Source organism: Vulpes vulpes, chromosome 13 (assembly GCF_048418805.1).
Source record: "Vulpes vulpes isolate BD-2025 chromosome 13, VulVul3, whole genome shotgun sequence".
NCBI classification, from domain to species: domain Eukaryota; kingdom Metazoa; phylum Chordata; class Mammalia; order Carnivora; family Canidae; genus Vulpes; species Vulpes vulpes.
The window spans coordinates 59,157,164-59,179,432 of NC_132792.1; the positions used below are offsets into that span (position 1 = coordinate 59,157,164).

Below are 22,269 nucleotides of genomic sequence, written 5' to 3' on the forward strand. Positions count from 1 at the left end.
TTTTTCCTCTCCCTGCCAAAAAAGAAGTATTGCTATGATTTTTTGTAATATGTGAAATAGGTAAGATTTAAATAGGTAAGATTTTCGACTTAACAACTGGATAAGAAGGTTCCCCCACTGTCACCTCACTTGGGACATAACTTCATTCCAAACCATACCAAGAATAATACTGGGCATTACTTGAGCTTCACTTGGGCCTATCCCTGCCAAACTCATAATTAAGGAATAATGAGTTCTAAGTGAAAATTCTTCCTACTTTGGGGAATTTTTGTAAGATTACATCACATAAAATTTGAAGCATTTTATTATAGAATATTTTTGCCCTCTTCTTTACCTAGAGGTGACTTTTCACATAAAGTGATTTGTCTCCAGGGAGGAGGAGACTTCTATATTAGTTTGATAAAGGAATTCTGAATATTAAGCCTAATTCTGTGATGTAAGATCAAAGTGAAGACCCTAAATCAAACAAAAACTCTCAGCAGATTGATCCTAATGGACAAGGGAGGTCTGTTTTTCTTGGTCATGTCTTGCCCTCTCTCCCCTTCAGCATCCGTGTATGGTACCTTCCCCACAGATGGGCCTCTCCTGCTGTGCCTGCGTAGGGAGGGAAGTGGGTTCGCAGCTACGCACCGAAACTTTTTGGGGAACGTTGTGGTTGCTCTTTTGCCTTTGCTTTGTGGTGTTCCAAACTGGCGAGGTTCATCTGGTGGGATTGGCACCAACTGAGCACCGGATCAGCTATCACGGTGGGACCTTCTCCTCCCTTTACGAGCTTTCACACAGTGCAAGAGCCAAAGGTGCCCCAAATGGTCTCTGTGGCACTTCCATTCTGCAAATGCTTAGCAATGGTGATGACTTTCTTAGAGAAAATGAAAGCCTGTACTGATTACAGGTTTCTGAAGCAGTTGCTAAAACACCTACTGAATTGGCACAAAACATAGTAGTGCTAACAATCAGGTACTTAGGTGTTTGATAAACCTGTGGATTTTCAGGTTCAAACCCTCACTCTTCTACCTCAGTGAGGTGGGGATTCCTGTGTCTAATGAGGGGCCTAGATATGTGCCTTTTAACAAACACTTTGTGAATGTGCCTGGCAAATAGCTATATGTTGGATATGTGGTTTTTTTTTTTTTTTTAAGATTGTGTTTATTTGTTCATAAGAGACACAAAGAGGCAGAGGAGAAGCAGGCTCCCCGCGGGGAGCTCCATGCTGGACTCTCCCAGGATCCCGGGATCACACCCTGAGCCCAAGGCAGACGCTCAGCCACTGAGCCACCCAGGTGCCCCGAAGCTGTATTATCTTGACCTCTGTTTCCTTATTTGCAAAATGGGAATATTAATATTCCTTATCATATCCAAGTGTTGTGGAGTTTAGGTAAAGCATGTAAAAGATGGGCACACTCCTAACACATAGTTCGTGCTCGGTAGGCATTGTCTCTCTTTAGTGTCACTGTGTTTTGTATTCTGGGGATGTTTGTATGAGTTGACTACATATGTCCAATTATATAAGTTCTAAGGTTTCTTTGTAGCCTATTTAATAGGGAAAGAATGAGTTTAAATGTGATTAGTATTTGGGATGCCTGGGTGGCTCAGTGAAGTGTCTGACTCTTGATTTCGGCTCAGGTCATGATCTCAGGGCCCTGAGATTGAACCCCCATGGGGCTCACTGGGGAGTCTGCCCCTCCCCCTGCTCATGCAAGCACAAGCTCTTTCACAAATTAAATATTTTTAAAAATGTAATTATTTAATTATTAATTTGCTAATTAGTACTAATTAGCTTAAAATACTGATAAGTAGTTATCGGGATATATGAATATACATTTGTGTACATATATAAATTTATATAAATTTGTGTGCATATATATATATATATAAATTTGTATAAAACCATATCCACATTGGAGAGAGAGAGAGAGAGAGGTGATTAAGTAATCCAGGCCTAAGAAAATAGAGAAGAGGGGAATTTAAGGAAGTTTTTTCTGAAGAAAGGTTTCTAAGTTATGAAGTTGATTAGAGATTAGTCAGGATACAATGGGGAGGAAGTAAGAGGTGCAAAGAGTAGCCTTAAGAGAACCACATGTTGCTTCATTTGTGTGAAGTTAGGCTGGAATGTGTATCTGGGTGGGTTGGGTTGAGGTTATTGGGAAGAAACCAAAGAAGTCCAAAAGATAAACTGGAACCAGACCAGGGTCTAATAAATACGCTCTGGTAAGGAGTTTGAATTTTATCCTGAGGGCGAGAGGAAGCCACTAACAGTTACTTTTTTTAAACAGGGGAGTGAGAAGATCAGATATGCACATTAGAGAAAGTATCCTACCTTTATGGAAAATGAGCTGGAGAGGGCCAGAAAGTGGGCAGGAAACCAGTAAAGGAGGCTGTTGCAGAAATCCAGTGCCAGTGGCCTGGACTGAAAGCAGCCCTCTTTGCCTGAGTCCTACGTGAAAGCAGGTGGGGATGGCCCTACAGATCTGATTCTGGTGTTGCAAAAGTAATATTGCCTGAGCCTGATTCTCTAGTATGTATACCTCTCGCTGAAGTAAGTTAGACCCTTTTGGAAGTTGCATTAAGTCTCCTAGGCCACAGGAGTGCCATTAAAGCCTGCTTCAGCATACTAAATGGAATGGAATCTCGGCCTGCAGTCAGCCAGTAAATGAATATAACTTATGTTGAATTCCAGCTAATGTACAGTCTTAGAAGTAGCATTAAGTCTGGAAAGTCACTTGGGTACCATTTCAAGTACTGAACTGTGATTTACTTGGTCATACCTCAGTGGCCTATATGTGCCAATATAGCTTCCATGGCCTTTTCTACTGTGTTCCAGGGAATAACTTATGGAATGAAAACACCCATTTTTAAAATATATTTTCTATATCTTACTCATTTTCTTGGTGGATAGGGATTATTGAGGTCAGTATTTATTGTTCAAAAATGTGTAGTATAAATGAAAGTAGCAAGTCATAACCTAGAAATGTGCAGTTTAAATGAAAATAACAAGCCATAACCCAAAGTAATGTTTCCTATTAAATGTATATAATAAAGTTTAAAAAAGTATTGATAGTCACACTCTTATCCAAAAGAAATTTAAATTTTATTTTATAAGGCATGTTTGAAATGCTCATTGTAAGTTTGCTTTATACATATTAATTAAATGTTCACTGATAAATACAGAGTGAGTCACATGCCCATGAAATCCAGTGCTTAACAAAACAAAACAAAACAAAAAAAAACACAAAAAACCTGATGTCATCCTGATAAGTCCTGTGAGGTCCCAAACTATGTCTTAGTCATCTTTTTATCCCCATGTAATTATCACCATGATAATTATGTTATTTGTGTGGTATTTAATTGTTTAAGTATTTAATATATGTTTAAAAGTTTGTGATTGCCACATGCTAATGACCGTAATATGGGAAGCTTGTCTGAGGCTCCAGGTTTCATGGCAGAGTAAGTATTAGGAGTGTGAGAGCTCTCTGCTTATCTGTGATGAGTGTTATGGGAACTTTGGACAATTGGTATTCCTGAAAGGCACAAATAAAGAAACCTCAAATATGAGTCTGTGATAACTAAATTTGAAACTAGCTTAGGAAATATTTTCCCTTAATAAAAATAACAAAGCCTTGGATCAGGTTTTCAAAGTTCGGAGATGTTTGATAAGTAAGTAGGAAAAGAATTTTAGATATGCAAAGAGATTAAGTCATATTTATCTAGTTTGGGAAAGTAAAAAAGAGAGAAAAGACACATAAATGCAGTGGAGAATTTTAGAAATGTTTACTGAGATAAACAGTAACAGTTCCTAACATTTGTGTAGTATTATGGATTGGGTATTGTGCTTTCTAAAACATGATCTCATTTGATCTGGGGAAGAACCTTATGAAGTACTTTTCCCAGGTAGGGAACTTGGATCTTAGAGTGGTTAGATGATTTGTCCCAAGTCCAAACAGCTCCTAAGTGATGACTGGAAACCCTGTTTTCTGACTCTTAACATCATACTTAAATGTTGAGCAGCAAATAAATAATTGGCATGTATTAACTACCACATCATACTTGAAGGCCTCTGTGAATAGCTAATTCACACTAAAGACTTTCTCCCTAATGGCCAACACATTTATTGCCTATATCATTCATTTGCCATAAAATTTTAATTAAAAAAAAAAAAAAGGTTTCTCTGTTTATAGAAGCAACACGGCTTCTGAGTAGACAGTTTTAAAATGTCTTGACTTCATGAATATTATGTGACCAGTGGTTGTGCCCTTCCATAGATAATGCTTCTGAGATTTTTGTGCTTTTTAAAAACGTCTTATGCTTTCAAAAAATATTTCAAATAAAATCAAAACATTTTCCTTGTTTTCATTTTTACTTTAGTGAAATAATATGAAAAAATTCTCCATGTAATTAAACATCATTATAATACCATTTCAATGTCTTGTGTTCCATTTTCTGAATAACACCCATTAAGGGCTTGGGAATGCTTTCTATGTTTTGTTATTAGAAATGACACTGAAGAACATCTTTGCTAACAGTCTCTTCATATAAAGCCATGTATTTTTTTCTTAGAGTAAATGTCTGATAATAAAATTGCTGGCTGAAAGTTATTTAATCATTGACCAAATAGCCCAACCAGAAAGGTTGTGCTTATTTAAATTCCCACTTTGTAGCATATGAATGACACTGTTTGCACTTTTGCCAATCCCTGATCTTTTAAAAAATCTTTGCTAATATGATTATCAAAAATAGTATATTATTCAGGCACCAGAGTGGCTCAGTTGGTTAAGTGTCAGACTCTTGATTTCAGCTCAGATTATGACCTCAGGGTAATGGGACTGAGCCCTGAGTCAGACTCAGCACTAGGTGTGGAGCCTGCTTGAGATCCTCCCCTTCCCTGCCACTCATGTTCATTCCTTTTCTCTCTCTCTCTCTCTCTCAAAAAAAAACAAAAAAAAAAAAAACAAAAAAAAAACTGCTTTACATAGCTTAACAGTAAGTAAATAAAACCAGGGTGGGAACTGAGATTTGCTTTTTTGTTTGTATCCTGCACAATGACTACTGTTTATTGCTGAACACATGTAGACATTCCACAAATAGAATGTTACCTAGAGAGCACATGTAATATATAAAACAATATCAATCATGTTCCTCTTTGGCCCTTGTTTTATCAAGTACTTCAAGGGCTGCCATTTATTCTTCTGGGAAATGAAATAATCAGCTTTTTCAGTGGGCCATTATAATGACAAGCACAATTTTGAAAGCATTTGAAAGTATCATTGTAGTTTTTGAGCTTGCAAGAATTTTAAAGATCATTTCATCAGATCCCATCATTTTACGTTAAGCATATTTAATGTAAAGCTATGAAAAAATCCTGGTTCGTTCTACAAATTGAAATAGTGTCTAATGTTTGCACAAATGTATGATTTTGCCCATAATTTTGTGAGTTACACCCGTGGGAATTTAAATTTCTTTACTCTTTAATCCTTTGCAATATGGTGAAACTAAAAATGTCAACTATTTTAAGAAAACAGTTTTTGTCATGGCAGTGGATTCTGGTTTTAAAGATAAAACAAATGCATTTGCAATGAACTTCAACTCTGTTTTATCTAAATAAGGCTTTCTTACAGGTACATTATTCTGCATAGTTTAGTCAACCATATTTCTTTTCACTTTCTTTTAGGTAGCAGTTTTACAACATCATCAGGATTATATACAGGAAATAATTCACTCACAAATTCCTCTGGATTTAACAGTTCACAGCAGGTAATTTTAAAAGCCACTTTAACTTCAGAATTTTTTTTTTAATGCAACAGATGATTTTCTTAGAAAGATCTGTTTACAGTGTACCACTATAAGTGATTGCTTACCTAAGCCTTATAAAATATATTTTTTCTTTTAAAAATCTCTTCAGCAGTCTTAATATGGTGAGCCTTTGCTTTTCAGATTCATTTAATTTTACCTAATAATTAATCATGGAATAGAAAAGATAGGAAGAATGTATCTGATCTTATGTAAAATTTGTTTGCAAATAGACACTTCAGTCAACGGGTACTTGTATGCTCCTTTGTAAATTCGGAGAAGACACACAAACACAAATATAGTTATATTTGAAAAGTAAGAAATGAGCAGCAGTATTCTGACATAATTTTTGTGTGGTTTGATTTGGTAGGACTATCCATCTTATCCCAGTTTTGGCCAGGGTCAGTACGCACAGTATTATAACAGCTCACCGTATCCAGCCCATTACATGACGAGCAGTAACACCAGCCCAACGACACCGTCCACAAATGCCACTTACCAGCTTCAGGAGCCACCATCTGGCATCACCAGCCAAGCAGTCACAGATCCCGCAGCAGGTAATTATGTGCACTTTATTAGTCCTGCAGGCTGTATTTCTGGTGGTTTAAATGCATTTTTCTACAGTCATATATTCATGCAGTGGTTTCACAGTTTTGGCAAGTTTTGGCAAGGCCTGAATGTAAGTCAAACAGTGTGATTGTGACATTAACTTTATTTAATTTTGTTTGCTGAAAAATTTTAGCATAAATGGTGTAACTTCAAAAGCACTTAAATTGAGACTTTATTTAGTTGTAAATATACTCAGTTTTCAAGAGCTATATATAATGTTTTAGATACATAATTATATTTAGCTATAATTATTAACTATAATTATAAATATTTGCCCACGTACTAAATATAAAATAAATGATATTACTTTGAATTCAGTGTTTATTATAATTAAATATCTCTCCAAAATAAAAAAAGATACCAGAGTTCATAATGGAAAACAGTGATTCCCCTGGCTCACTCTTTCCAAGCATGACCTAATTCTGAATTTCATGACTGGGCAAAAGCATTTTCATACTTCTGCACAACCCTTGATAAGCCTTTTCAAATGACAATCTCTCCAGCTCTGGAAATTTTCCTACTACGTATTTGATATTTCTTGCTTTCCATTAGTTTTTTCTGGAACTTTTAATACTGTATGGTTAATTTCCTGAATTGGTCTTTATCTATACTTCTATTTTCTCTTGCACGTCTCACCTTTGTCTTGTTAAAAATGTCGTCTCCTTTCTTGGATTATGAAGTGATCTCTTATCCTCAAACAATCACAGAGTTTTCTTTCTTTTTGCCTTTTATTCTTAGAGCCACAGACCGCTCTTTGCTACAAGCCAGGTTAAAAATTCTGAAACACACTTCTGTGAGATCGTGATCATAGTGTCTTAATTCTAGTTGGTTCCCCTAAATCATGAAAATAAATTTTAGGTGCTAATTTCAATCTGGACAATAGGTTTATCTTACAAATATTAGCAGATGTCCCCCATAAAAAAAAAAATCTCCTTCAGGTTTTTGGTGTTTCACATCATTTTCCTGAATATATGTGAACACTCTTTTGCTCTAGAGTAGGAAGTTACATCATTCCTAAACTTGTATTCCACCTATAACTAAACTCTTTCTGTACAACTCAACTCAACATTTTTATCTTTATCAGATTCCATTTACCTATATTTTTTAAAAGCTAGCTTGATCTATTTTTCACTTAGTTCACATGTGTAATTACAGTTTTCACAAAATCTAGTATACATGTCTTTTAATTAGATTTAACATCTATATAATTGCTCTCAAAAATTGGATTTATTATAGAGCTATTGTAGAATTTTCCTCTCTGCTTCCATCAAGTTGATGTAGGCATCATGAGAAAGGTAATGGCCTGTCCCAATTTTAGGGAAATCTCATGTTTTCATATGAACCATCTGAGTCATGCAAACTTCTTGAGGACTAAAAGGAGCTTTGAAATAGAATAGCTATGTAAACAAGTAGAAAAACTCTTCAGGATCTGTGGAATAATAGAATGAGAAAAGACAGCAGAGTAATGTTACTTTAATTCATGACATTTTGATTGTGAAGAGTACAGTACAAAACAAGCTAGTGAAGACTTAATCATGTTTTTTTAAAAATTAAGCTTGATTAGCACTTTCTAAAAAAATACCAATTCAGTCATATCAGAAAAGTTTGTCTTTGTGCCATTTTTTAAGTGAATTTTATTTATCGAAGCAGTGTTGTGTGAAAGAATGGGGAGGACTAGGCACAGAACCATGTCACATAGGAAACAATGCAAAATTATGATTTTCAAAATGTCTACATGATTTCAAGATCAAATTATTCATTTTAGATTTTATTTGAATAAATGCTCAGTGTTTCAGGTATTCATTTCAATTGCAATATCTTTATGGCTACAGAATAGGAATGAATTGAATTGGGGACAAAATAGTATTTTTCAGGTTTCTTGTATTTACTACTTCCCACTAAAATAAACGTATGTATCAGTCTTCCTTATGTAGTTAGAAGTGAAAAGTTCAGTGAGTTTCCACATTAAAAAGAAATGTAAATTACTTGAGGAATTCAAAGAGGATTTAGTCTGGTATAGGGGGTTTTGGTTTGTTTGTTTGTCTACTTTTGCAGTATGATGGATTCAGCCTAAGTCTTTTGGTGCTAATTTTCCTTTATTACTAGTCATATGTAAAATGGTAGACTTGTCTTAGATGAAAAGGAAGTTTGAATGATAGAGTCCATAAAGTTATTAAAGAATTCAAAGGAGTGATTTATTGTCTATAACCTAATGTTTTGTGATAGAAATAAAAAATAGTTAAAATCATGTCTATTTTGTTGAAATTTCAGATTTTTTTCTTTTACATTTAATAATCTGTTAGGTTTAAAGTCAGTATTATCTACACTGGAAAAATAGACTCTAGTTATGATCTGATCTTATGTATGGCTAAGTTTCTGCCTTTCAGTTTCAAGAAATTATACAGTACAGAATGAATACACAGTATATGTGGCTCTCCTCCCATACTTTATAATATTTGTTCTTATATTGCTTAAGGAATTGTTATGTCATGATGAACATAAAAAGATAATAACCTCACAAGGACTTCTCAGGCTAACCATGTAAAGACTCATTATTTGGTATTATGCATTTTTAAAATTACAAAGAATAGCTATCTTTTAAGTTCATGGTATTATGTAGTATTACTTATAAACATGGACCTCCTTGTGAATTTTAAGCACAAAAATTATTTTAATGTGTTCATAATTAAATATTGAAAGCTGTAGTCTCCTTTGGGTAGATATGTATAATACACTAAAAATAATATAACTTGAACATGAAAGTTTAATCTCAAAATTTTAATTCATTTTAAAAACTAAAAACAATGCCTTTCTTTTTTATTGAGATATAATGGATATTTATATTAGTTTCACATGTACAACATGATTTTACTTGTATGTATTATGAAATGATCACCATAGTAAGTAAGTCTAGTTAACCTCCACCAGCATATGTAGTTGCAAATTTTTTCTCTTGTAATGAGAACTTTTAAGATCTAAGCAATTTAAATCCTTTGCATTCATTTTTAAAAATGAGTGTGGGGGCACCTGGGTGGCTCAATCAGTTGTGTCCTATTCTTGATTTCAGCTCAGATCATGATCTCAGGGTTGTGGGATTGAGCCCTATGTCGGGTTCCACGCTCAACAGGGAATCTGCTAGAGATTCTCTCTCTCCCTCTCCTTTTGTACCCCCACATCCGAATAAATAGATAAATCTTTATTTTAAAAAATGAGTTTGTTGGTCATGTTTTGACTATCTAAATAAAATAAAAGTTACATCACCAGGAAATATTTAAGGATTAATCTATTTTGGGAATATGGTGAGGTTTATCTGGTTGTTTAGCAACATTGTAATTTACTTATTGGGCTCAAGAAAATTGTACCTACTCTTTAACTAGCAACACTCTCTCCCCATTTTGGTTGTTTCTAATTTTGGCATTTATAAATCTATAAATATTTGTGCTCAGGTTTTTTGTATAGGCATAAGTTTTCTTTTTTTTTTAAAGATTTTATTTATTTATTCATGAGAGGCAGAGACACAGGGGGAGAAGAAGGCTCCATGCAGGGATCCCAATGGAGGACTCGATCCCAGAACCCTGGGAATCATGCCCTGAGCTGAAGGCAGATGTTCAACCGCTAAGCCACAGGCTTAGGTGTCCGTAGACCTAAGTCTTCAAATTGGATAAATACCTAGCGGTGTGATCACTGAATTACTCTATAAGAGTATGGTTAGTCTTATAAGGAATTGCCAAATTGTCTTCCAAAGTGCTATACCATTTTGTGATCCAATAAGCAATGAATGAGAATCCTGTTGCTCCACTACCTCATCAGCATTTGGTGTTGTCAGTATTTCAGATTTTGGCCATCCTAATGAGGGGTAGCAGTATCTAGTTGTTTAAGTTTGCATTTCCCTAATGAAATATTATGTTGAGTATGTATTCATGTATTTATTTGCTCTGAATATCTTCTTTGGTAGGTGCCTGTTCAAATGTTTAGCCCACTTTTTAATGAGGCTGTTTTCTTATTGTTGAGTTTTAAGTTCTTGTATATTTTGGATGCAAGTTCTTTATCAGATAAGTTTTGCAAATACTTTCTCCCAGTCTGTGGCTTGTCTTTTTAATCTCTTAACAGTATGTTTCAAAGAGCAGAAGTTTTTAATTTGAATGAAGTCCATCTTAGCAGTTTTTCTTTTTCATCGAATATGCTTTTGGTTTTGTATCTAGAAATTCATTACCAAGCCCAAGGTCACCTAGGCTTTTTGCTGTGTGATGATCTAGAAGTTTCATAGTTTTGCCATTTCAAAATGTTTAGGTCTCTGATCCTTTCTGAGTGAATTTTTGTGAAAAGTGTAAGTCAGTGTCTAGATTCTTTTTTTTCTTTTATTTCGTTTTTGGCATGTGGATGCCCAGTTATTGTAGCACCGTTTGTTGAAAAGCCTCTCTCTTGCCCACTGAGTTACCTTTACTTCATCAAAGATCAGTTGACTATATGTGGGTGGGTCTATTTCTGGGCTCTCTGTTCTCTTTCATCAATTTATTTGTCTATTCTTTTTCTGATACCACAGTGTCTTGATTATTGTGATTTTGTATAATAAGTCCTTAAGTTGGGTAGTATCACTCCTCTGACTGGGTTCTTCCTCAATATTGTGTTGGCTATCCATGGTCCTCTGCCTTTCCACAGAATCTTTAGAGTCAGCTTGTCAGTATCCACCAAGGAATTCACTTGAGTTTTGTTTAGAATTGCATTGAATCTAAAGGTCAATTTGGGGAAAACGGAATATATGGGATCTTGACAATATTGAGTCTTCTTATCCATGTACATGGAATATCTCTCCATTAATTTACTTTTTTATTTTTTTTCATCAGAGTCCTATAGTTTCCCTCATATAGATTTTATACATATTTTTTAGATTTTTCTCCTTTTTTGGTGCTAATTAAATCATGTAACATTTTAAATTCAAATTCAATTGCTCATTGCTGGTATCTAGGAAAGCGATTGACTTCTGTATATAATCCTTATACCCAGAATCTTCTATAATCGCTTACTAGTTCCAGAAGTTTTACTGTTGATTCTTTGATATATTGTTTTACATATACAGGTATGTAATTTGTGAACAGAGATTTATGTCTTTCTTCCTACTCTGAATATCATTTGTTTCCTTTTCTTACCTTATTGCATTAGCTAGGACAGTGTTGAATAGGAGTGGTACAGGAGACATCCTGTCTGGTTCTCGTGATCTTAGAAAACTGATTTCTCATCATTAAGTGTGATGTTAGCTATATATTCTTAGTAGATATGTTTTATTAACTTGAGGAAGTTTTCCCCTGTCCCTCGTTTGCTCAGCGTTTGTGTCATGAATTGGTATTGGATTGTATCCAGTGCTTTTTCTGCATCTGTTGATATGATCATATGATTTGTCTTCCTTAGCCTGTTGATGTGATGAATTACATTAATTGATTTTCAAATGCACAACCAGCTTTTCCTACCTGGAATAAATCCCACTTTGTCATGGTGTATAAATCTTTTTATACATTGTTGGATTCAGTTGTGCTAATATTTTAAGAATCTTTGAATCTATGTTCATGAGATGTATTGGTCTGTGGTTTTCATTTCTTATAATGTCTTTGTCTGGTTTTGGTATTAGGATAATAGTGGATAACTATTAGGATAACATCATAGACCAAGTTAGGAAGTGTTTTTTCTGCTTCTATTTTCTGGAACAGATTGTAAATAATTCATATCATTTATTTCCTAAATATTTGGTAGAATTCACCAGTGAAGCCATCTAGGCCTAGTGCTGTTTTAGAAGATTAATTATTGATTCAATTTCTTTAATAGATAAAAACCTATTCAGAGTATCTATTTCTCCTTCTGTGAGTAGATTGTCTTTCATAGAATGGTTCATACTATGTAGGTTATATAATTGGTGGGCATAGAATTACTCATAATATTCCTTTATTACCATTTAATGTTCAGGGGATTGGTAGTGATGGCCTTTTTCATGTCTGATATTAATGATTTGTGTCTTCCCCCCCCTTTTTTTTCCCCGCCTTGGTTAACCTGGCTGGAGATTTATCAGTTTTATTGATCTTTTCAAAGAGCCAACTTTCCATTTCATTGATTTTTTTTTCCTTATTGTTTTCCTGTTTTCAATTTCATTGACTTCTCTGATTTTTTTTTTGTATTTCTTCTGCTTTCTTTTGATTTAATTTGGTCTTCTTTTTCTAGTTTCCTAAGGCTTGAAGCTTAGATTGTTGATTTTAATACAGGCAGTAAATGCTTTCAATTTCCCTCTAAGTATTGCTTTTGTGCACCCACAAAACTTAATGTTTCTATTTATTTTTATTTAGTTCGAAATATTTTTATTTCCATTATCATCAAAACCCTCCCTTTTAAAGAGATATGTATTTATAAACATTTTATGGAGAAAAATATTAAAGACTTAATGATGTAGAGTATGTATCCTTTGTGATGGTTGTCTAATTATTCACATTTTTCCAGTTAAGTGGTTTTCAGTTGTTAAAGAATGTGTTTAGTTTCTGAGAATAAAAATATCCCATGGTAAATTCAAATTCCACTATCTATAGGAGAAAATTTTGGTCAGAGTCAACTCTTTCCTTTTTTATTCAATTCTAAGACTAGTAAGACAATATCACAGTTAAATTCATGGTTACTTTAAATTTTAAGTGATAGTTTTCATTTTTAAATTTCTTTTTTAAAACAATCCTTTGCAAAGTAAGTGGTTTTCTTTAATGTTCAAAAACATATAGACGTAAGAAAAAAAAGGAAAAAGTCATTTAGGATGTTTTCCTTTTGTATCTGAACTCAAATATTATCATCTCTTAGCCACTGACATGTGAAGAATGTTTTTTTTTATATACTAAATACTAAAATTTTAAGGCATATTATTATCAACATAACTTTTTTTTCAAAAAGTGATAAAAATTATTTCACCACCACTTGAGAGTAATTGTCATGAAGGAATTTGCTAAATTGACTCTTAGAGTACTTAAGACATTCTTTTTTTTTTTTTAAGATTTTTTAAAATTTATTTATTCATGAGAGACACCGAGAGAGAGAGAGAGAGAGAGGCAGAGATAGGCAGAGGGAGAAGCAGGCTCCATGCAGGGAACCCGATGTGGGACTCAATCCCGGGACTCCAGGATCACGCCCTGGGCCAAAGGCAGGCGCCAAACTGCTGAGCCACCCAGTGATCACCTTAAGCCATTCTTTTTTTTTTTTTTTTTTAATTTTTTTTTAATTTATGATAGTCACAGAGAGAGAGAGAGAGAGAGAGAGAGAGAGAGAGGCAGAGACACAGGCAGAGGGAGAAGCAGGCTCCATGCACCGGGAGGCCGACGTGGGATTCGATCCCGGGTCTCCAGGATCGCGCCCTGGGCCAAAGGCAGGCGCTAAACCGCTGCGCCACCCAGGGATCCCCTTAAGCCATTATTTTTTTTTTTTTAAAGAATTAAAAAAAATTTTTTTTTAATTTTTATTTATTTATGATAGTCACAGAGAGAGAGAGAGAGAGAGGCAGAGACACAGGCGGAGGGAGAAGCAGGCTCCATGCACCGGGAGCCTGATGTGGGATTCGATTCCAGGTCTCCAAGATCGCGCCCTGGGCCAAAGGCAGGCGCCAAACCGCTGCGCCACCCAGGGATCCCTTAAGCCATTATTTTAAAAATACTTTTCTTTATCATATGACTTCCATATATCTGATCAAAATATGAATTTATTTGTAATTCATTTACTGTACTGTGCTTAAATAATTTAGCTTGAGCACATTTTTGGTCAAAAATCTCTTAGAGCATCTCATAATTATGACAGCTATCATAATACTACACGGTAAAAATGTAATTGATGTTTTTAGAGCTTGACATTATATGTAATCTTATACCCATGAGGTGTAGGTACTATTTGCCCCATTTTACAGATGAGGAAAATGAGGCACATAGCTCTTAAGTGCTCAATAAATAATAAGTATTATTGAGGTAATCAAGAATTTTGAGGCCAAATTTTTGTGAAAGTACTAGTCATCTGTAACATTGTATTTTTGAAATAAAGCAATCAGAGAAAAGAGTAAATGGTAAATAAAACACATTAATGTGAAATAAAGCTAATTATTTGTTCATTAGGAGTGAATTTTAATATGGATGCTATAGAAAAGTTAGGTTTTCCAAGGATTTGTTCATTCAAATTCTTACCAAAAAGGTAGACTTTGAAATCTACCTTTTCATGCTCTGACCGCATGCAGACGATTTACTGGTTAAGGTGATGTACGGGAATCTTGCCAATATTGAATTTCAAGTGACAGAGGAAAAATCAGTATAAGAGGGAATTCAATATGCATGGGAAACCATTTGTTCCCTCTGCTTCTTTGATCCTTGCCAAGGCCCAGGAAAATAGAGCAAAGCGCCTGAAAACCGGGAACATTCTTGTGCAAAGTTGCAGGGGAACTCTGAGCTCTCACAGGAATTCAGTGTGACAGGATGAAAAACTAAACTGCTGGCCGTCTCCCTTATAAATGCAGGAAATTTGGGCCGCATCTATACTACCGAACATGCCTACATCTGTCCACTGTAGAAACAATCCTGAGGTTTGCAAACAGCATGCATCTTGACTCCTACCGTTTTGCCGAGTGAGCAATTCTGAAAATCTTTAGGCCATGCTTGCTCATTCTTACTAATAATGCCTTGTGGACTTTGGAGAAGTTTACAATTTGTTCAGCTCAAAAATAAACTCATTTACTGAAACAGTTTTAACTAACATGCTGGAAACATTTGTCGGCAAAACAAATATTTGTGTCTAAAATGGTCAGGCTATTAAGATGTGAGAAAACAAAACAGATGTTTGTTTGGGGTTGTTGGGTTTGTTTGTCTTGATGGCATTTGCTTTCTTTTTTCTTTCCCCTCAACCCCAGAGAAAACACAGTGTCAACCTTAATGAGATTATAAAATTCTTGAAAATTAAGTTCATTTTTGTTTTATATTGTCAGGAATATCATAAATATAAGTTGCCTTATTGTTGAGTTTTGGACTATGTTTCCAAGAAGTAAAAAAATCAGTGCTTTAGCATTTTCCTGTTTTGTGCCTCATTACTGGTTTGACTAATTTTTTCAGTTTGTTGTCTGGAAGTCAGGATGCTATATAGAGTGAATTTTAGTATATGTGGATTCAAATATGTAATTCTTTCTTCTACTTATGATTTGTATATAAATACCCAAAATAAAAACATATATTATTGAGCTAGTTAAATTTGTTTGCTATCCCTCCCAAACATTTATTACTGTATCTTCTTTTGTAGCTAATTGATTCATTGTTTCTGTAAAGCATTAAGCATCCTCTGGGACCAACACAAATCAATGTAATAAGTTTCCTTATTTAAGTTGGAGGACAACAGCATTTATGGATATGATTTTTTAATGGGAGATGGTTGAGAAAAGAATATACAAAATTATCTGTGTTTACCATCCCTTCACCTCATTTAATTTGGATTGAATGGTTTCTGGGAAAAGTTTTGAATTAATTTGTATTTATTTTCAGGGGTAGGTTAGGTAATTTTATTTTATTTACATATGTGTTTTTCTTGAAATATAGTTAATATACAATGTTACATGAGTTTCAGGTATACAACATAATAAATTGACAAATCTGTACATTATGCTTACCCTTACCACAAGCATAACTCCTGTCACCATACACCACTATCGTGATACCACTGACTATATTCCCTCTGCTATACCTTTCATCCCCATGATTTATCTAGATTAACTTTTATTTTTTTTAATTTTTTTTATATTTTATTTATTTATTCATGAAAGACAGAGACACAGGCAGAGGGAGGAGCAGGCTCCATGCAGGAAGCCCTATGTGGGACTCGGTCCCAGGTCTCCAGGATCAGGCCCTGGGCTGAAGGCGGTGCTAAACCACTGAGCCACCCAGGCTGCCCTGGATTAACTTTTAAAAACAATTTTTAAATTGATGGATTCATGGCTATCGATTTTAGTCCGAGTTCGATAGCCAAAAATTTACGTTTAATGCATTTTTCAAATTTACTGAAGAAGAATATATGAGCATGGGACAAAATTATAAAACTATAGAAGGGTTTCCAGAGAAGAGTAAAATTCCCTTAATCATTTGTAGCCAGTTTTTTTTAATCAATTGAGTTTCTTGTGTACCTTTCCAGGGATACGTGTTGCTTATATAAACATATAAAAAGCACCTGCCCCTGGACACTTTTTTCCATATTCAAATATGTATACTTTCTATTATTTTTCTTTTTCCATAAAGAGAATATATACTATTCTATCCCCTACTTCTTTTTTTTTTACTTAACATACGGTGAAAAATTTAATAGGTATTTTTGATGTGGATTTTCGATGAGAGTATAATAACTATATTTTTTAGTGCATACTATGTGCCAGGCATTTTTCTAAGCATTGCTCATGCATGAACTTAGCTCATTCCTACCCAGCTTCATGAGATAAGCAGTGTTCTTACTATCCCCATTTTACAGATGGAGGAGCTAAGGAGAGAGGTCCATGACAGCATGAGCATTTACCCTCCAGTAGCTTGACTACAAACATGGATTGTTGATTAGGCAAGCATGCTGCTTCTAGAAACCACTGTGTCTGAAGTTTCAAACAAGCAAAATAATGGAAATGTAAACAAAGGAGAGGCAGTAGCGATCTGGTGCTCATTTTCTTAAATTATTCAAAGAACTGAGCAAATGCATATATTAGCAGGTATTCCGTTAAATATGTGTTAAGTAATTTGAATGAACTCTGTTTGCTCATAAAATAGTGTGGGTCTGAAATTACAGGGAAGTGATCATGTAGTATATTTAAGGTTATCTGGTAGTATTCCCTGAATTATAAGATTAGTTTGTGGATATCTTGGATAATCTAACATCCAATTGCACACTTTTCCTGAATGTGCTCCATCCTCACTCTTTATCCTATTTAACTGCCTGTCATGGACTTGCTTAGAGAACAATTTTTCACAACATCTCTACATCCCCTATCCTTCCCTAAGGACCTAGTTCTCTACATTACCAATTTCCTTTTTCTTTTCTTTTCTTTTCTTTTCTTTTCTTTTCTTTTCTTTTCTCTATTTCTCCATTTGCCTCTCACGGTTGATGAGCACTAAGTATAGGGGTGATATTATTCTTGTATCAAGGAAGAGGGAAGCCATTCTTTGTAAAGTATGAGTAGGCATCTTAATATAGTAGTCACCTTCTAACATTTTTGAGAATATTTACATGACCCCTTCAGAAACTTTATCAAGTACCTCGTCATAAAATTAAAACTGCATTTTCTTCAGTACCATTAGTTAACACAGATTTTACTGTTGCTTACTTTATGTAAGTCCTGATACTTGAGTACAAATTTCTAGTATTTTACATTGTATATTTGTGGTATTCACCTGGATTGTTGATTTACTTGATAATCATGGATTGATTTAGAAATCCTGTCTGCCATTGATTCTGTGGAAAATAGCTTCTAGGTCCCAAGCAACTGCTTTAAAAATATGTAAAACAGAGGTGCCTAGGTGGCTCAGTTGGTTAAGGGTCCCACTCTTGATTTCAGTTTGGTCATGATCTCAGAGTCCTGGGATCCACAGTGTGGGTGGAGCCTGCTTGGGATTCTCTCTTTCTCTGCCATCCCCCTGTACCCCTTGCTCTGAAGCATGCATGCGTTCACTCTCTCTCTCTCTCTCAAAAAAAAAAAAAGATAAAACATAGCTGATTTGTAAATAGATCTCTTGTATCTGCAAGTACACTTTCAAATGAAGGAATTGGGCAGTAGGGAATTTTGTTAGAAGGGACCTTACAGGTTCTTTTGCTGAAGACCTTGAATAAGGAATCTAGAAATATTATGTCTTTCCAAAGCTGCACAGCCCATCACTGCCAGCATCTCTTAATGTTATGGCTGGAGTGGCAACCTTGGGAGACAGTGTCATGTGGTGTGGCCTTTCCCACACTGCTTTGGGGAAGCACTACCATCTGTGAAAGATGGGGCCAGATAGCCTTTAATGAGTTCCAAAGCAGGATAGGTTAGGGAAACAAATTGTTAGGTTTAAAGTTAGCAGGGCTCCTGTACTTGAGGTCTTTCCTGATCCTTTGATACAGTAATATCCACTGAGAACTGAATATAATACACAGTGCACCTCAATCATACTTGGCTGGAAACCATTCTCCACCCACCCCCCGCCCCCACAGTGGGTATCTGTGAACTTGGGCACTACACTTCCTCACAATATAATTAAGAAAAAGGAGTGGTAGCTAAGGATTTGGGGTTAGGCTAACCTGGATTTGAATCCTGGTTCTATTATTTATTCTGGGCAGGTCACTTAGCACTTCAGAGTATCAGTTTTCCATTAAATGAGGATAATACTACTCATGTGTATGGGATGAATGTGAGGATGACGTTATGTAAGTGGCCAGCAAAGTGACACCTGCTAGGCCCTCAAGTATTTATTTCTTCCATGCGTGCATTTAGCAGATACTTATAAATGCTTACTGTGTCCAGGCCCTGTGTTTGGCCCAGGGGATATAGAGGTGACAAGAAGGGCAAGATCCCTGGCAAAAGGAAGCCAGTGTGTTTTCTTCCTTCTTGAAGATTATTACTGTGGTGCATTGTGCATTGTGGTTGTTTCAGATGCTTCAGCCCCCAAAGTGGTGTTCACCAGTTTCCTTCATGTAGTATGAGTGGAAGAGGTTGACGCCAGAGGTTGAAATGTGTGAGGATGGATGATTGAAGTTTCTATGAGATTGTCCACGGAGTACTGGAGACAATGGCTGTACTCCAAGGATGATAAAACTCTTAATTTAGTTACTAAACCTTGACTGAGGAATTAATTTACTGAGGAGACCGTAATCAGTGATTGTGTGAAAGGGAAGTAATGATTATGGAATACAGATAGAGAAGTCAAAGCAATTCTCTAAAATTAGTTCAAGTAATATATATTAATCTATGACTTGTGGTTAACCCTATAACATTAGTCAACAGATCTACTTGCCTTTAGTTTATTTTACCCAAGTTTCTATGGCAGAGTTCTATGACCATAACTTAAAGTTGTTAAGATTCCTTTAAGTCTTCTCCTCTTTGATAAGGTAATATTCAATGAGAATCTAATATACTGTAATTTATTCAAGACCTTACTGAGGTTTTGGTGGTTTCTTTATTTGGCCAAGACAGAAATAACTCCCACTTAAAAAATCCAGTATAACATCATCATGGTCATACTCTGTGGCACATAATTTTGAAGGCTTGATCACCTATTACTTCATAGTCTACAAGAATCCCAAGAAGCGTTTTGAGGACTCTTATGAGCCTTCTCTCAGGGCTGTGGCCTTCCACATGGAGATTTTCCCTGATAAGGTCCCTTTATCTTCATAAAGCTTTCTGTCCTCAGCAGAGGTAACTTAGTAAAGCATAGAGGTTTCCACTCAACTGAGCAACCGAGAATAGCTCCACTTCAAGTAACTCGTTAGTATAACCTTTTACCTCATTGCTTCTTAACACTCAAGGAGACACTCGCTTCTGTCAGCTACCAGAAGGACACATAATGCCTCAATCTTCTAGATGTTTTCAGTTTTACCTTTAAAATAAGCAAGGTGTCCCACCTCAGTGCTTTGTAGTCTGAAGTACTGAGTCAGCCAAATGGAATCTGCTGTGGTCAGTCAGAGAAGTAAAAAACCTATGAAACCTGCTGTTTTATTTACTGTGAGGTTCCTGGTGTCACACAACATCCTCTCCATGAGCAGTCTTGTGAAGCATTTTTGTCTCATCTCTGTGCCAGAAATACCTGTTTCTGTAGAAAATTTGTTATGTCTCATTGCATGTGCACCGAACAAGTCCTAGAACTACGTGTGCCATTGACTGCTTAGGTCAAGAAGACCTGTGTGACCACTCTCTCTCCTGGCTTTATGGCTTTATTTTACCTTTCCCACTTCAGTGTTTTACTAATGTACTTGTTCATTAAAAAATAAAATTACTATATAGTCACTGTGTACATATTTGGTGGGTTAAACCCATTTGAAGAAAGGTAGAATATAAATTATACAGAAGATACTATTAACTAAAATGTCTTATTAGACAAGAATAGGAGCAAGAAAATAGATTGATTTCCTCCGCTCCATATTCAGGAAGCACTTATTTTCCAAATGTTGCATTATAACTACCTTTGTGAATGTCGCCATTTTGGTTATTATGTGCATAAAAACCTCTTCAAGAGTCTCCAAATTATAGCCTCCCAAGAGCACACACCTGCCCATCTTTTCTTCTCTTTGCTCACAGTCCCAAACTACCATGTCTAATAGGCCTGTTATTTGTTTCAATCCAACTAATTTATATAAGAAAGCACGTTACCAACTGCAAAATGCCTCCCAAATGTAAGAATTCATTTTTTCTACCACTGACATTATTTTCAACTTCTGCAGTTTATTTTCCATCCCTGATGACATTTTAAATGTTCTCCCTTTAAGTATTCTAAGAATGTTCTTTCTGTGGAGTCTCTTTCCTTTCCAGTTTGCCATTTAATGTTTTCCCTAAAGCATCTGTTTCAGTACATTTGTTCATCTAATTACCTCCCTTGACTCACTTTTAATATTGATAAAGTTTATCGAGGAAGCACATTTCTCTTGAGACTTATTCCTTAATCTTGCTATTAAATTTCATTGCACTATTCCCCAATTGAAGGAAAGGCAGAAAGCAAGGTCTCTTCTATGTTCAAATGCGAATGAAGGTTTGAAGATGTTCTTCAACATTCCATTAGCTATTCATTGAGCAGCTCTTAATTACAATATTGTCTTAGGTTCCACAGGGATACAGGGAGCGAGATGATTGGTTATTCCCTGTCCTTAAGGAGCATTTATGTGAATAGCGAAACCCAATAAAGGTTGCATTTAAGAAATGTGTTAGAAGAAGCAAAGTATTCTGGAAGAATAGAAGAAAATAAATTTCTTCTATAAACTATTTGAAGAAAAAAATAACTAACAAAAGGGGTGAAATTTATCCTCTGTAATGAAAGATATAAATGGGTGAGAGAGAATAGGGATGAGATACTTATTCAAGGCTAGAGAAATAGACCCATTTATTTATCCATGTAGGTAGTTTATTTATTTATTTATTTATTTATTTATTTATTTATTTATTTATTTATTTATTTATTTGACAGAAAACACAGTAGGCAGAGCGGCAGGCAGAGGGAAAGGGAGAAGCAGGTTCCCTGTTAAGCTGGGAGCCTGATGGTGGAGCTCAATCCCAGGACCCCCAGGCTCATGACCTGAGCTGAAGGCAGACAGTTAACCAACTAAGCCACCCAGATGCCCCAGAGAAATAGACCCTTTTAAATGGGCTCAACAGTGGTATCATTTCTGTCAGAACAAACTTAAGCTATGTATAAATTTCACTGAAGAATGAAAGGTCGCCTTATGATCATCATCGTTATGAGTAAGATAACCTGAAGAGATAGCTTTGAACAATTCACTTCCCACCACCACCCTAACATGTTTGTATGAAATACTTTAGCATGCATTAACTTATATAATCTTCATGGCGCTGCTGTCTACATTTTACTGTTGAGGAAACCAAAGTACAGATAATGTCAGGATAATTCCATAAATTACAAGTTACCAAGCCTGTTCAGATCCTACTGTCTGAATTTGTAGCTTATTCTTTCTATCACAGTGAAATGTGAACTATTCAATTTTCCATGTTCAGTAAGTTGAGGAGAATGTGGAAATGGACCAAAGTTTGCAAGACCCATTACCTCCACAGGTGGGGTATTCCCCAAACATGAAAAGGGATGAGTTCACATTTTTGACATCAGTACAGGTTCAGTAATCCATGCAGCTAAGCTTTGGTCCCTGACAGCTCTCCCTCTGACCCCA

General features: G+C 35.4%; 1 protein-coding gene across 16 annotated transcripts in view; it reads left to right on the forward strand.

Moving 5' to 3' along the window:
• The window catches only part of EYA1 (EYA transcriptional coactivator and phosphatase 1), a 350,405-nt gene that overhangs the window by 234,348 nt on the left and 93,788 nt on the right, over positions 1–22,269 (forward strand). For all 16 annotated transcript variants that reach the window (XM_072734530.1, XM_072734522.1, XM_072734521.1 and 13 more), the window contains 2 exons: positions 5,666–5,748; positions 6,155–6,341. In XM_072734530.1, the coding sequence (XP_072590631.1) occupies positions 5,666–5,748; positions 6,155–6,341 (270 nt within the window). The remainder of the gene's footprint in view (positions 1–5,665; positions 5,749–6,154; positions 6,342–22,269) is intronic.